This window comes from Ammodytes marinus (genome assembly GCF_949987685.1).
Source record: "Ammodytes marinus genome assembly, chromosome: 3".
Taxonomy (NCBI): domain Eukaryota; kingdom Metazoa; phylum Chordata; class Actinopteri; order Uranoscopiformes; family Ammodytidae; genus Ammodytes; species Ammodytes marinus.
In genome coordinates, this window is record NC_137232.1 from 32,432,767 (window position 1) to 32,448,759 (window position 15,993).

General features: G+C 39.9%; 1 protein-coding gene across 1 annotated transcript; it reads left to right on the top strand.

The window, feature by feature from the left end:
- Positions 1-604: 604 nt before the first annotated feature.
- Positions 605-9,946, top strand: LOC307248699 (cytochrome P450 2F3-like). The gene is made up of 9 exons (XM_080025155.1): positions 605-801; positions 3,263-3,425; positions 3,808-3,957; positions 4,583-4,743; positions 6,657-6,833; positions 7,449-7,590; positions 8,206-8,393; positions 8,764-8,905; positions 9,273-9,946. Exons 1-9 carry the CDS (start codon positions 631-633, stop codon positions 9,455-9,457), a joined length of 1,479 nt encoding a protein of 492 aa, XP_079881281.1. The 5' UTR covers positions 605-630; the 3' UTR covers positions 9,458-9,946.
- The last annotated feature ends 6,047 nt before the right edge of the window (positions 9,947-15,993 follow it).

A 15,993-nucleotide genomic window follows, 5' to 3' on the forward strand; every position in this document is an offset into this window, starting at 1 on the left:
AGATTTTGTAATCTGACAACTTATTTGTTTATCTCATATATCATTGTGAAAACTTGTATATAAAAACCAAGGTATTGAATATCAAATGTATCAAAAATGTAAAACAATGAACTACGAAATAAAGTCCTAACATTGAAATACTCCTTGTATAGAGAAATTGTTATTTTCAAACGCAAAGTTATTGACCATTGCTTTCCTGTAAAACATCTACTCCAGAAAAAAAAATAAGCATGGGCAGTAACCTCCCCTGCCCCCTTGCTATGCACGCCACTGCAAAAAAGTAGCGTTAAAAGTCAATGTTGTTTACCTCCTAGACTAATCTGTTGTAGCCTTCTGGCGTTCCTCACACAGGAAATTAAACTGTTCTGAGCATTTGCAGCCTCTGGGTAAACCCTAAAACATGTCAATATTATAAGATAGAAAAAATCTTACTCATAGAACCAGTTGATCTGCTGGATTCAGACCAAACTGACGTCACGTGACGCGAGGCTTGCAGGCAAAAGGTTGAGGAGTGACAATTGTGTGCACTTTTGTGTAATAGGTTGCTTTAGACTTTAGACTTTCAGTAAGCTTTTATAGGCTACTTAAGCGGAGTTGGATATTATTTTCCTCCGTGCAGCAGCTGTCATTATGGAGTTCTCTGTCACTTTGCTTTTCGCTGGTTTGCTCATTGTTTTGCTCTGTCTGGTCATCGTGAGGAGCCGTAGTAAGTATTGTTTACCTCCGGGACCCTCTGCGCTGCCTATCATAGGAAACGTGCTGCAGCTGGACAAAAAGGCTCCGTTTAAAACCTTCCTCAAGGTGAGAAGAAGAAAGACGACGCTGAAGTTGGCAGCTGATTCGCAGCAGCCGATTCGGCAGTTAAGGAAAAGTTAAGGGATTCTTAAGGAGCTGCGGAGCGACTGATTCTCCGTTGTTTAACCTCCTAAATCGCCGCGGTAAAGCCACATTAATTAGTCTAGATTATCTAAGAGAGTCTAACCATTCTTTAAAAACAGTTTAAAATTGATTTAACCTTTATTAAGTTTGTTTAAAAGAAAGAGGGGAGATTTCACTGCTTTTTTTGCATCTGGACCACATTAGAACTGGTCCTGATTGAAAACCACTGCACCTAGACTCTTCAAATCTGGACTAGATTATCACAGTGAGGCTATACATTATAGAAAACATAGTTTCTGATTTGTGAATCTTTTTTTCTATTTGTGAAAATGCAAAGAATGCACATTTTGATGGTTTTTAAGGGTCTAGGCCGCATTAGAACTGGTCCTGATTGAAAACCACTGCACCTAGACTCTTCAAATCTGGACTAGAATATCGCAGTGAGGCTATAGATTATAGAAAACATAGTTTCTGATTTGTGAAAATGCAATAAAGATCTATTTCAAGGTTTTTTTGGGGTCCAGACCGCATTAGAACTGGTCCTGATTGAAAACCACTGCACCTAGACTCTTCAAATCTGGACTAGAATATCACAGAGAGTGGTTTTCAATCAGGACCAGTTCTAATGCGGTCTGGACCCCAAAAAAACCTTGAAATGTATCTTTATTGCATTTTCACAAATAGAATAAAAGTTTCACAAATCAGAAAATATGTTTCCTACAATGTATAGCCTCTCTGTGATATTCTAGTCCAGATTTGAAGAGGCTAGGTGCAGTGGTTTTCAATCAGGACCAGTTCTAATGCGGCCTAGACCCTTAACAACCATCAAAATGTGCATTCTTTGCATTTTCACAAATAGAAAAAAAGATTCACAAATCAGAAACTATGTTTTCTATAATGTATAGCCTCTCTGTGATATTCTAGTCCAGATTTGAAGAGTCTAGGTGCAGTGGTTTTCAATCAGGACCAGTTCTAATGCGGTCTGGACCCCTAAAAACCATTAAAATGTGCATTCTTTGCATTTTCACAAATAGAAAAAAAGTTTCACAAATCAGAAACTATGTTTTCTATAATCTATAGCCTCACTGTGATAATCTAGTCCAGATTCGAAGAGGCTAGGTGCAGTGGTTTTCAATCAGGACCAGTTCTAATGCGGTCTGTACCCAAAAAAAAAACATTAAAATGTGCATTCTTTGCATTTTCACAAATAAAATAAATGTTTCATAAATCAAAAACTATGTTTTCTATAATGTATAGCCTCTCTGTGATAATCTAGTCCAGATTTGAAAAGTCTAGGTGCAGTGGTTTTTAATCAGGACCAGTTCTAATGCAGTCTGGACCCCAAAAAAACCTTGAAATGTATCTTTATTGCATTTTCACAAATAGAAAAATTGTTTCACAAATCAGAAACTATGTTTTATATAATCTATAGCCTCACTGCGATATTCTAGTCCAGATTTGAAGAGTCTAGGTGCAGTGGTTTTCAATCAGGACCAGTTCTAATGTGGTCCAGATGCAAAAAAAGCAGTGAAATCTCCCCTCTCTTTCTTTTAAACAAACTTAATAAAGGTTAAATCAATTTTAAACAGTTTTTAAAGAATGGTTAGACTCTCTTAGATAATCTAGACTAATTAATGTGGCTTTACTGCAGCGATTTAGGGGGTTAAACAACGGAGAATCAGTCACTTCGCCGCTCCTTAAGAATCCCTTAACTTTTCCTTAACTGCCGAATCGGCTGCTGCGAATCAGCTGCCAACTTCAGCGTCGTAGAAGAAAGAGAGAGTGAGAACTTTGAATTCTAGTCTGTGATGATATGAATGTATTTTGTTTCCCATGTGTTTTAGCTGTAGGCAATGTCTGTTCAGCTTAAAGTTTGCTGCTGTGGCGTCCACAGAGGGGGCGAACGTCCCCACCCTGTGTTGTTCAGTGTGTCTAAAAGTGCCCTTTATAAAATCTTTATTTTATATATTATATATATGGTTCAAACAAGTGTATTTTACCTGTTGGTTTTAGTGACTTGCACACTTTCCCTAATGTAACAAAATGGGCATGTGTGGTGTGACCTTTGGGGGAAAAAAGCCTGTGGTTGGACCTTCTTTTTTTCTTTTTTTTCTTTTTTTTAACTTTTTTTTTTACTATAGCCCACCATAGAGGCATTTCTATACTGCACATGGACCCACACTTTTGTATTACCTGAAGGGATGCCCTAAGTTAAGTTACTTTATTAGTCAATGGTTAAATTGACATTTGTCTTTTCGCATATCCCCTCTCAAGTTACCAAACTATGTTATTCTTTGCTGTAGCCGACTGTGATTTACACCTTGCATGTCTGCACAAGAATCTAATGTGTTCTCTGTCCCCCCCTCCCCCCCCTCCCCCCCAGCTGAGTGAAAGTTTGGGGCCTGTCCTAACGGTGTACCTCGGCCGCCAGCGCACAGTGGTACTGGTTGGATATGAGGCGGTGAAGGAGGCTCTGGTGGACCAAGCTGATGACTTCACAGGCAGAGGACCTGTTCCTCTACTGCTCAGAGCCACCAGAGGATATGGTAAAATAAGTGTTACCAGTGTGTTTGAGTGCAACACAAGGCTGCCACTCATGGTCCAAGACCTCTTTATTCTGTACTTTTTAAGTATGTTGCACCTGTGACCACAATGTTGTTATCTGTGTCTTTATTTGTAAAATATATCCCAAAGCTTCTGTGAAAATATTTCATATTTTTCTGAACCTTCCGGGAAAAAATTGTCAATTTGTGGTTATTTTTAATAGATAGGCTACAGTAACATATTAAAATCCCAGCAACAAACAAATACACATACATATACACATGCAAGCAGAATCATGTTATTTGTTGTTAGTGACTATAATTAATTTCGTATGTGGATGGAAGATTTGTTCTGAGTTAATTTCAACCATTTCTATGTGCACAGGTTTGGGGGTCAGTAACGGGGAGCGCTGGCGACAGCTGCGACGTTTCACCCTGACAACGCTCAGAGACTTTGGGATGGGACGCAAAGGCATGGAGCAGTGGACCCAAGAGGAGAGCAGGCATCTGGTGGCCCGCATAGACTGTACCAAAGGTTTGTATGTGAGACATGACTGGGCTTGCCTTGTATGTTTGCTCTCCTATGCTAAATATTTCATTTTTCCTTTATTTATCCTCGAAAGATCAATTAATATAAACAGTCTTTACCAACAGACCAAATATTAATGGACATTCAACTTGCTCAAATTAACAGTAAATAAGCCATGTCACATTTTAACTTTACTGGTATGTTTAAGACACATGCACAAAGCTTGGCTTGTGTATTTAAATTTTTATATATTTTTTTAACTTTCATACAGTGTGAAATACATTCTGCTAAAGATTGTGTTTTCTATTAACAGATATCAAATAATGTGCCCATGTGTTTTTTTAAGTGGTTTGGATCACTAGAATGGAGAGAAAATGGTCATACACATTGGTTCCAAAAAAATGACATCCTGTAAATATAACATACAATCGGGATTTGTCACCACTAGATGATGACAACATTTACCTTAGCTAAAGTAGCCACACACTGCACCTTTTTAAATGCTAAGAAATGATAAAGTGTATGGTTTAATGGTCGCACACAACAGTATAAACCAAAGGCAGTTGCAAGCTGTTACATACTAATGACCACTTTAAAGCTTTATACGGATCACTTTCTCACTTCTCTCCAGCCCAACCCTTTGACCCTCAGTTCTTCCTGAGCTGCACTGTGTCTAACGTCATATGCTGCCTGGTGTTCGGCCAGCGCTTCAGCTACGAGGACCAGCAGTTCAACTCTCTGCTGCGGATCATCGCAGATACGCTCAAGTTCGGCAGCGGTCCCTGGGGGCAGGTGGGTGGGCACGGTGGGGGGTGAATGGGCACGGTGGGGGGTGGGTTAGTTGTTAGAAATACCACTGCTGGGCGCTCCAGTGGCGCAGTGGATAGAGTGCGTACCATATTGGCTCCGGCCTTTCGTTGCAGTGGTCGTGGGTTCAAATCTGACCCGTGGACCTTTACTGCATGTCATCCCCCCTCTCTCTCTGTCTCCCCATTTCAACTCTGTACTATCAAATAAAGCTTGAAAATGCCAACAAATAACCCTTAAACAAAACGTTTTAAAAAAGAACACTGCTTAGCTGGAAGCCTAGCCTGGCATTCCCAGACCTGCCACTAGGCGCTTCAAATTAAATTTGCTGCGCCTGTTGGTCTGGACACTCTCCATTGAAGCTTTTTCAGAAAGTCCAGAAATCCAGACTCACGTTTCAATTGGTTCTATCTAATATGGGCCAGAGCCCTTTGTATGGTGCTCTGGGGAGGACGTAACCGGATGACGACAGTGACGTGCATGCGAAGTCGAAGCCGTGATAGTAAACATCAAAGATGGCTGCGAATATGTTGTGTGAGTTTGAGACTGCTTTGGCCTCGACCCTTTACGATTTGGAAGACGGCACTCAAATCTTTCATTAGCAAGTAAGTGGAATGTTCTGTTTTGCCGACCGACCATGGCAAACGTTTAATTTAACAGTTTAACAGCTGTTCGCTAAACGAACGGGGCTTAATACGTCACCTTGTGCATCGCTCTGTTTGGTTGTAGTGCTATCCAACTGCGTGCAGTGGCATTTGAAATGCACGAGTAGGTGCCGCCCCTTGAGTTGGAAATTACTATTGATCATGGCCAGACCCTCTATCGTTCAAGATATCAGGGTCTGGATTTCCAGGCTATTGGAAGCCCTTTTTTTAAGATATTTTTTTTGGCATTTTTGCTTTATTAGACAGATTTTGAGACAGAGACAGTGTTGAAAGAGGGGAAGACATGCAGAGGACTGACCCGGGCGGTATTCGAATGCTAGGCCTGGGCCCAGGGGGGGAGGGGGGTGGACGCTCTACCCACTGAGCCTGTGCCTCCCAAACACATTCTTAATTGACTCTAGTTTTCTCACTCTGAAGGGATCCAAGCAATGCATTATACTTACTACTTATACTCACAGATAGACCAATTCAATAAAATTATTCAAACTTTGATATGTTTTTTGATTGAGGGGACCTGACTAGTTAATTTAGTTAATTTCATAAATGCTGCAACTTCTGGTTAAGTAACATTAAATGATTAATGTACAATAAGAAATATCATACATTATTAATGTATTTAATTAATACATACATAGTCAGAAATAATGCCTTTACAATTACTGACTTCCCTACCGGGGCTAAGAGAGTGACTGGGGGAAATGTGCAAATTGACAAAAGCTCAAGGAAGTGTTTAGTTTTTTCTGTGTCTCCTGGAAACTACTGTTGTTGTGTTTGACGTGCAGCATTGTCTTAGCTTTGTGTTTGCCACTGTCAAATTGTCTTTAATTTGTCCATTTATTTGCCCAGTTTTTCTTTTCTAAAGGCAATGCACAATGTGTGTGTTCAAGTGGTAAAGATGTTTGCCTCATTTGGTTGTGTTTTCCAAAGTGTCAGTCTCTCGGCAACCAAAATAGACTGTTCAAATTTCCATCTGCTTTTCTTTTCTTTTCTCTTGTTTCACCAAAAGAGAGAGTAGAAAGTTAAATGTTAGCGTAAGCGTATAGCCACCAAGGTTCAGAAAGTATAATTTTTTCAATGATGAATATATATTTCAAATATCCTTTTTTTTAGAGAGTTATTTGTGATTTTTTTTTTATTCAAGCAGCATCTCAAATATCAAACATTAGCAGGCTCTTTCTACTCTTATGATGGGACACATTATTGAAAATAGCCCTTTCCCCCTCCTCTCCACAGCTGTATAACGTCTTCCCTCGGCTGATGGACATGCTGCCAGGTCCACATCACAAAGTCTTCGCCAACTTTGAAAAGCTGAGAGATTTTATGATGATCAAGATCCAGGAACACCAAGACACACTGAACCCAAGCTCACCCAGAGACTACATCGACTGCTTCCTCACTAGACTCAACCAGGTATGTCACAACTTATTTATTATTATTATTATTTATTTAAGGTATTCCACAACTTACTACATTAACCAGCTCCCTCCAGGGCATTTCAACATCTTCTTTTTTGTAGGCTATAATTATTTTTATTTATTTAAAAAAAAAATAACAACAAGCAAACAAACAAAACAACAACAGAGTAAAGAAAGAAAAAAAAGTGTATATATTGTTTGATTTACAAGACATCTTCCTAAGAAAAACGTGCCGAAAATGCATCTTTAAAGACCTGTACATGGGGGCGCCTTTAGCTCAGTTGGTAAGGCGTCCCCCACCCAGGCCGGGCCCAGCAGCGGACGCGGGTTCGATTCCCACCCGCGGTCGTTCTCTGCATGTTACTCCCCTCTCTGCCCCATTTCACCTCTGTCTCTGTGCACTATCAATAAAGCATAAAAATGCCCAAAAAATATCTTAAAAAAAAAAAGACCTGTACATAGCATTTCTTGCTCCATAAAATGAAAAAAAGGCTGCATTCAAAGTCCGCTTTACAAATATGCTGGGCAACATCTTGAATTTCAATCCTGCATCTTGTATTTGTGTATCGCGTCATATCATTAAACGTACGTCCTGTGTTTGTCCATCTAGGAAAAGCATAATCTGGCAACCGAGTTCCACTATGACAACTTGGTGTCAACGGTTATGAATCTGTTCCTGGCAGGAACCGAGACCACTAGCTCAACTATGAGATATGCACTAAATGTTCTGATCCGATACCCCAAAATACAGGGTCAGTAGTACAATTTAACCTACTTTTGTTTCTGTGTTTTACAAGGTTATTGTAGGTTTACAGATAACATTATTGGTTTTGGGTTATCCTAATAAAGCTGTGTATTTTGAATTTGACTTGCATGTACTTCACTTAAAGTTCACTGTGTAACTTTCCCAAAACAAAGCATATTATATAACTTGAAACATTAGAGTTCGCCCCAACTTTCTCCATTGCTTAAAACATGAAATACACATTTTTCAGTGTAAAGGAATCGGTTCATTTGATTCCGGAAACAATTTAATAGGAAGTGAGATTTTTGATGTGCGTCCTAATATAAACATGAGATGACACAGCTCAACCATCTCAACTTACTGTTTTGAATCATAACTTGAGAAGACATTTTTAAATGTTACATATTGGGCCTTTTAAGAGAAAAAATGTCCCGTATGTCAAAAACGTTTGGCTGATTGATTTACTCATTGATCAATGGACTATTTTCTCAAAGTCTAAGTCCAAGTGTTTTAGTGTCAGTTCTGATATATGCAAGACATACATCAGAATCAAAATGGCGGTGTTAAAAAAAAAAAAAACGTTAGTTCTTGCACTCACTGTTTTTTTTCCCTCATTCTGAAGAGAAAATGCAGCAGGAGATTGACACTGTGATTGGACAAGAACGCAGTCCTTTTATGGAGGACAAGAAGTCCCTCCCCTTTACAGACGCAGTCCTCCACGAGGTGCAGCGTATGATGGACATTGTGCCCATGAGCATCCCTCACTACACACTGAAGGACGTCTCTTTCAGGGGCTACACTATTCCAAAGGTATACATACATTAGTGAAGTTTTAACAATTCAGAAATGTTTTATATTTTTTCATTGTATTTCATATAAACTTTGTAGCTTTATCCAGACAGATGATTAGCCAATCCACTTTCAATCAGCATTTTTTTTTTATTATTTGCTATTGTTTTTGTTTCTAATTGTAAAAAAAAAAAAAATATCAAACCTTATTTTTACTTACTTTTCTATATGACACAACATCAGGCATTATCTGAGTTTAAAAAGAAATCTTAGATAGCAATTTTTTTAAATGCATTAAAATCAATATCCTTGCTAATTATTGACACATATCACACTCTTATAATCCCCCTCAAAAAAATGTCCCATCTCATGCACCGTCTTGTCCCAACAGGATACGATGGTGATTCCCTTGTTGCATTCTGTGCTGCGGGAGGAGAAACACTGGGAGACCCCTTGGTCCTTCAACCCGCAGCATTTCCTGGACGAGAACGGAAACTTTAAGAACAATCCTGCTTTCATTCCGTTTTCTGCAGGTAAATGTCCGTCTGCCATGTTTCACATACTCAATTAATTTTTTTTATCATTTATCTCAGTTATGCTATGTTATCTGTCAGTATGATTCTTAAAACTGTCTCACTTTCTGACCTTTTTTTTTAATCTATTTAATTGATTTCCTTTTTTTTTTCTTTTTTTTATGCGCTGTACCACCAAGTCAAATTCCTATGTACTTCTGTACATTTAAATAAAGTAATCGGTTGGATTTATATAGCGCTTGTCCAGGCACTCAAAGCGCTTTACAGGGTTCCAGGTTCCATCCATTCACACACAGTCATACCGGTGGCCGGGTGGTGGAATTTAAATAAAGTGATTCTGACTATTATTTTTTGTGTTTTTTCTCAGGAAAGAGGAACTGTGTTGGAGAGTCTCTGGCCCGTATGGAGTTGTTCCTCTTCATGGTGTCTCTGCTTCAGCGTTTCACCTTCTCCTGCCCGGATGGACCCGACAGTGTGGATCTGAGCCCGGCATTCAGCGGCTTTGGCAATCTGCCTCGCATTTACCAGTTCATTGCAACGCCCCGGTGGTGATGGTTATGATTGTACAGCATAGATCTTCTATTCTGGCCTTCTGAATAGTGCATTATTTGATACCAAGGAAGGGACCTAATGCCGTGTGTCTTTCTCCTGTACCTGTGAATGTGAGGTTTGCCATGACCTGACCAAAGTGGCCTACTTGCCATTGACGGTGCTGAAATGTAAAAAAAAAAAAATTTGTAAGTGTGAAATATTTCTGTGACTCAGACCATTGGTGCTTTTAAATTGTTTTCCACAGTAGACACTTATATTTGCTTTTGATTTAAAGAGTGCCAAAGGAAAATCAAAGTTCTGCTGAGATAATAATTGAAGGCTGACGTAAAATACAAGTTGAAAATGTCAATCTAATCTACATGTAGTACCTTATCGTTGCTTTAAATAGTGTAACCAGTGTTGCCATTTAAGGATCTTATTACGTGACATGTTTATACAGGTGTCAGCTTGTTCAGTGCCTTATTGTAGCTTCAGTAAATTAAACTATAGAGTGACATATTCACATTCAAGATGTATTTGTTGTATACAGCTTTTCAGTTAATTATCTTAAATGCTTTTGAGTTTAACAAAGGCTGAAAGGTTTGACCAAATGTTAGAAAAAGTTTACCCAATATTTTTTCTTTACACGGTGCAATTTAAGATTATACTAGTCATTTTATAATTTGTGTATACTTTTTTTTAAGAACTAGTAATATACTTTTTGTTGACATATCAGACACTGTTCGGAAGATCTCATTACTATTGTTGAAATTTGTATCCGTTAAAATTCAAGATTCAAGATTCAAGATTACTTTATTTTGTCCCGAAGGAGATTTGTCTTAGACGTACAGACTGCTGCATAACACATAACACAACAAGACAGTAGAAAAATAGAATACTATATAGAAAAATACAGTGCCTAGCACACAAGTGCTGACAGTGCAATGATAAAGTGCATACATACATACAGACATACATACATACAGACATACATACAGATCCACAAATGGCATTCTACTAACGGCCTGAGTTCAACAGAGTAACGGATAGTGGAATGAATGAAAATTTATACCTGTTCAAATATCTTTTCTTGCATTTAACTGGGACTCTGTACCGTCTGCCTGAGGGTAGCAGGTCGTACTCAGAATGTAAGACATGAGAGGGGTCTGCAATTATTTTCCTAGCCTGTCTAAGTACTGTTTCCTCAAATATTGCTTGGAGAGTGGGGTGCTCCCTCACTCCCATCACTTTCAATGCTGTGAGAACCAATCTGTTGATTTGAGTCTTCCACTTCACAGTTAAATTACCAAACCAAACAGAGATTGCATAGCGAATTATACTTTCGATCACCGAACGATAGAAAAGCAGCATCACCTTCCTTTGGACACCAAACACCCTGAGCCTTCGTAAAAAGTGAAGTCGCTGCTGGATCCTAGAGCACACACTATTTACATGAACACTCCAGGATAAGTTATTGTCAATATGCACGCCCAAGTATTTGTACGAATCAACCTGAGCAATGTTAGCATCTTGAATAAGTAACAGAGTGTGGTCCCCCACATGACCTGGGTCAAACACCATTTCTTCAGTTTTTTTTGTGTTAACTGTGAGGTGATGGTCCTCACACCACCGTACAAAGTTGTTTACCTCCTGCTTATAAACAAGGGTGTTCGTATCATTATCCATAAGACACAGAATGGCAGTGTCATCCGAGAATTTAATAAAAGAGACACTAGGATGCCTACTGATGCAGTCATTAGTATATACTGTGAATAAGGGAGGATAACTTACACACCCTTGAGGAACACCTGTACTTATTACTTTTGACTGGGATGTTGTCTGGTTCACTCTAACCTGTTGGGTCCTGTTAGTTAAAAAAGAGTGATACCATCTGATGATATATGGATTAACAGACATCTGTTGAAGTTTACTGAGAAGGATATGTGGCTGCACAGTATTAAAGGCGGAACTGAAGTCAACAAACAATAATCTGGCATAAGCCTTGGGGTTCTCAAGATGTTGCAGGACTGAATGTGTTATAGTGAGGATTGCATCATCAGTGCCACGGTTATCTCTATAGGCAAACTGATATGAATCTAAATGTCCGTTTATATTTGACTTCAGCTTCCCCACCATTAGCTTCTCTAAGCACTTGACTACAATGGAGGTCAAAGCAACAGGCCTATAGTCGTTTTTATCTTGGGGGACCGCTTTTTTTGGAAGGGGGATGATGGTCGCTTTTTTCCACAGAGATGGAACCGTATGCGAGTCCACTGACCTTTGATAGACAGGGGCCCAAGCTGGTGTAAGCTCCTCCGCACATGTCTTCAAAAGGAAGGATGAAACACCATCGGGGCCTGCCGCCTTGCTAGTGTCTAGTCTCTTAAACTGTTTTGTCACTTCAATGTGATCTATGTCTATTTTTGAGACATCATCCCCTGATGGAATGGTGCTAATGACCTTGTAGCATTCAGAAGAATGGTCATGTGTATCAAACCGGAGGTAGAAATTATTAAGTTCATTTGCCATGGAACTGTCATCTGTTGAATACAGTGATTTCCTGGTAGGGATCATATTTGTGATAGATTTCATTGTGTCCCACATTTTTTTGGTGTTATTTGCTTTAAAGTCATTTTCAATGGATTCCTTATATTGCTGTCTTGCTGTGTTGAGTTTCTGGTTTAGCTCATTTTGCACTAGTCTTTGTTGCAGATGATCCTTGTTCTTGAAAGCCAGCCTCTTGCGTTTAATACAATCCTTAATGTCCTTATTGATATACGACTTGTTGTTGGGATATATCTTAATTGTTTTATGAGGTATCACTGTCTCCACACAGAAATTAATATAGGCTGTAATGACATCTGTAGATGTGTTCAGATCGTGCTCGTGAAAAATGTCCCAGTCTGTGCTTAAATAGCACCCTTTCAATGTTTCAATACTCTCAGTGGACCAAATTTTGACAGTTTTAACTAGGGGTTTGCTTCTCTTCAGTAAGGAACGATATATGGGAATAAGGTGAATAACATTGTGATCAGAATTGGATAATGGTGCCTTAGCTGTAGCTGTGTATGCCCTTTGAATATTTCCGTAACATTTGTCCAATATTTTATTGTGTCTAGTGCTACATTTGATGTACTGATCAAACCCAGGTAAAGACATTTCCAATTTGCAATGATTTACGTCCCCCAAAATAAGTATGGGGGCCTCAGGTGTACGTTGCAGCTGCCTATGCACACAGTCTGCTACATGGGCTGCAGCCCTCCCTGCGTTGGCACTCGGAGGTACATAAACAGCGCAAATTAGAATGTTTCCAAACTCCCTTGGCAGGAAAAATGGTCTGAGACTCAAACAAAGCAATTCAATGTCCGGGTTACAGACAGCCTCCCGTGTTGTGTATTGCCTGCACCACTTGTCGTTTATGTAGATGCATAGTCCGCCTCCCCTCCTCTTGCCCGACTCAAAACTCCTGTCCAAGCGTGCCAGAGAAAAACCGTCTAACTCAACAAGTGAGTTGGGAATGTCTGGATGTAGCCATGTTTCCGTGAAAACCATGGCGCATGACTCACGGTACTCGTTGCAGTGTCTGGTATGGATTTTTAGCTCGTCTATTTTGTTCTTCAGGGAACGCACATTAGCCAGGATAAGTGAGGGTAAGGGCGGCTTGTTCCCCCGCCGTCGGAGTCTCTTCCTCACTCCTCCGGATCTGCCCCTCTTCCGCCTCCGCCGTTGTCTCCACGGCCTCTCCCCGTCCTCGTCCTGCCAGCTGACTCCCGGGGGTCGTTGTAATTCCCTGGGCAGGTCGGCAAAAAGCGGTGTCTCTGCACAGCTGCCACGAAGCGACAGCAGTGCTCCTCTGTCATATGCGCGCGTCGCCTGGCTGTTGCCAATTGTTTGGTATGGCTTCACTGCGAAAAACAGCAGAAGTAGCCCGATTCCGAAAACTCTCCATGAACTCGCCATCTCGCAATGCCATGCAACACCAAGAAAAAAGAAAAACAGTGGGCAAGATGACCCAAAAAGACACAACAAAAAACACAAAATGCAGCAGCTCTGCCGTCCGTGTCGCCGCAGCGCAGCGCCAACCGGAAGAGAGAACCTGTTTTGTCTTTTCTATTTGTTTTGTTTTCTCACATATTTTTGCTTTTATTTTTGTAAAGAAAAAATCATGAGACTCGTAATAAAGATATAAATATAATTGTTTTATTGATTAAAAGTAGGGGGCACTCATGGTGTAGTTAGTGGAGAGAGCCCCCCCCCCCCTTGTCATTCCCCTCTCTACCCCATTGCATCTCTGTCTCTCCAAACTATCTAATAAAAAATAATAATCTTTAATAAAAAATTAAAAAATACTGAAAGTGTTTTCTAACTCCCATCAGTCAAGTTGTGACCGGCCCTTCACCCGGGTTAACAGCAGCTCATCAGTCAAGCTGTGTCGGGCTGTCAGTGTGTTGATGCATGTCCCAATGTATCACTGTCACCACTTTGTGTGAGTGAACGACTCATTGTCAAAAACTGAGGACGCAATATGTGAAGAACCTATTCAATTACTTAAAGGTGCACTATGGGGCGCTCCGGCAGTGTTGTGGACAGAGCATGTACCATATTGGCTCAAGCCTTCGTTGCAGTGGTTGCGGGTTCAAATCCGACCCGTGGACCTTTACTGCAGGTCATCCCCCCTCTCTCTGTGGCTGTGTCTTGATTCAGGGGTTGCGGTCTTGGAACCGGCCTCGTAGGCTGCATTTGAAGACCGATTGCGTCATAGCGGCGCGCAAAGGCTGTCCCATTTGCAAGGCTCCTTGCAAGGCTCCTCATATGCGGTCGTGAAATGCAGCCTTCGTTTCACGGTTTTGAAGCAGTTCTGAAGGCTGCATCAGATGTATCCTTCGTGGCCCAACATATCCCAAGATTCATTGCGTTTTTTTCAGAGATTGCATAAAATAAAATAAAAAATAACAAAACAGCAACGTGTTGCTCCATCTTCTTAACTTTTATCTTCCTTTCTTTTTTTCTTGTACTTTTTTTTCTTTTCGTCTGGTAGACAACTTATTTTTCTTTTTTCCTCCGCTGACAGGGCTGTCTCCGTTGGCAGCAATCAGGGTTGCTAGGCAGCACAGGAGCGGCGAGTCGTCACGCAAGGTAACGGCTTGTTACGTAAACCGGAAATGCTCGTAAACGGAGACCTGCGGAGACCGTCTCGTTTAACAAGGCTCGTTGGCCTTAAAACCGGCCTTAAAATCGGCCTTCATAGGCTATAGCCTTCATAGACCGCGAGACTGCGTCCTACCAAGTGCGTGGTCTCTGAATCAAGACACAGCCCCTGTCTCCCCATTTCAAGTCTGTACTATCTAATAAACCCATAGATAGTGAATAAACCTTGAAAATGCCAAAAAATTATCTTTAAAAGGTGCACTATGTAACTTTGGGGGTGTCAGAGAAGTGAACACTACTCACTGTGAATACTGGAGTTGACTGAACTACTGTTTCTGATGCAGGGCCCACAGTTTTGTGCAACATATTCTAGTCTTCAATCTGGTTCCAGGAGCCTAAAAATAATTTAGTTTTGATTTATGATGATACTTATTCAATACTAAGAATTACATGTAGGGAAAATATTTTTAACAAATCCCCCTCCCAGTCTAGTGCACCTTATCAACTGTAATAGCAGCTAATGTTAAACCAAATATATAATAATAGTATATATATATATATATATATATATATATATATATATATATATATATATATATATATATATTACAAGCTTTATTTGTTTTTTATACGTAATACAAATTATGTGACATGTTTCATACACCTAAAGTTAAATAAGGATTGACTTCATTATATATTGTTATAATAAAATATTTCAGAAATTACACATTGAAAATTGTGGTTTATTTTGTTACATAGATTAATACTAACACAAGAAATACACATGTTCTACCCAGTGTGAACGTACATGGGGATTGGTCAGTGACACATCAGAAAAAGAAAGAAAACAAAAGTACTTTGTCCAAGAGATGATGGCACACTGATGACTTTTATAGAATATTTAATATAATTGTAATAAGAGAAGTGAAAATAAAAAGTTCATTGCATCTGGAGTATGGTGTCAAACACTCGTACTATAATTTTTTAATACTACAATAACTGTGTTGCCTAACGTGCAACTGTCAATGCCCCAACTGTTGCGTAAAGAATAAGTTTTAATATTTACGTACATGAAAAGTAAAAGTGTAACATACAGAATATACAGTATCCGTCTTCAGATTGGACTGTATTTAAACGGTTGCAAAAAGCACAATACAAGTCCATCTCTCCCAGTTCAGCCAGAAGACTAATTTGCCTGTGTGTGTGTGTGAGAGAGAGAGAGAGAGAGAGAGAGAGAGAGAGAGAGAGAGAGAGAGAGAGAGAGTGTGTGTGTGTGTGTGTGTGTGTGTGTGTGTGTGTGTGTGTGTGTGTGTGTGTGTGTGTGTGTGTGTGTGTGTGTGTGTGTGTGTGAGAGAGAGTGTGTGTGAGAGAGAGTGTGTGTGTGTGTGTGTGTGTGTGTGCCTGTGTGT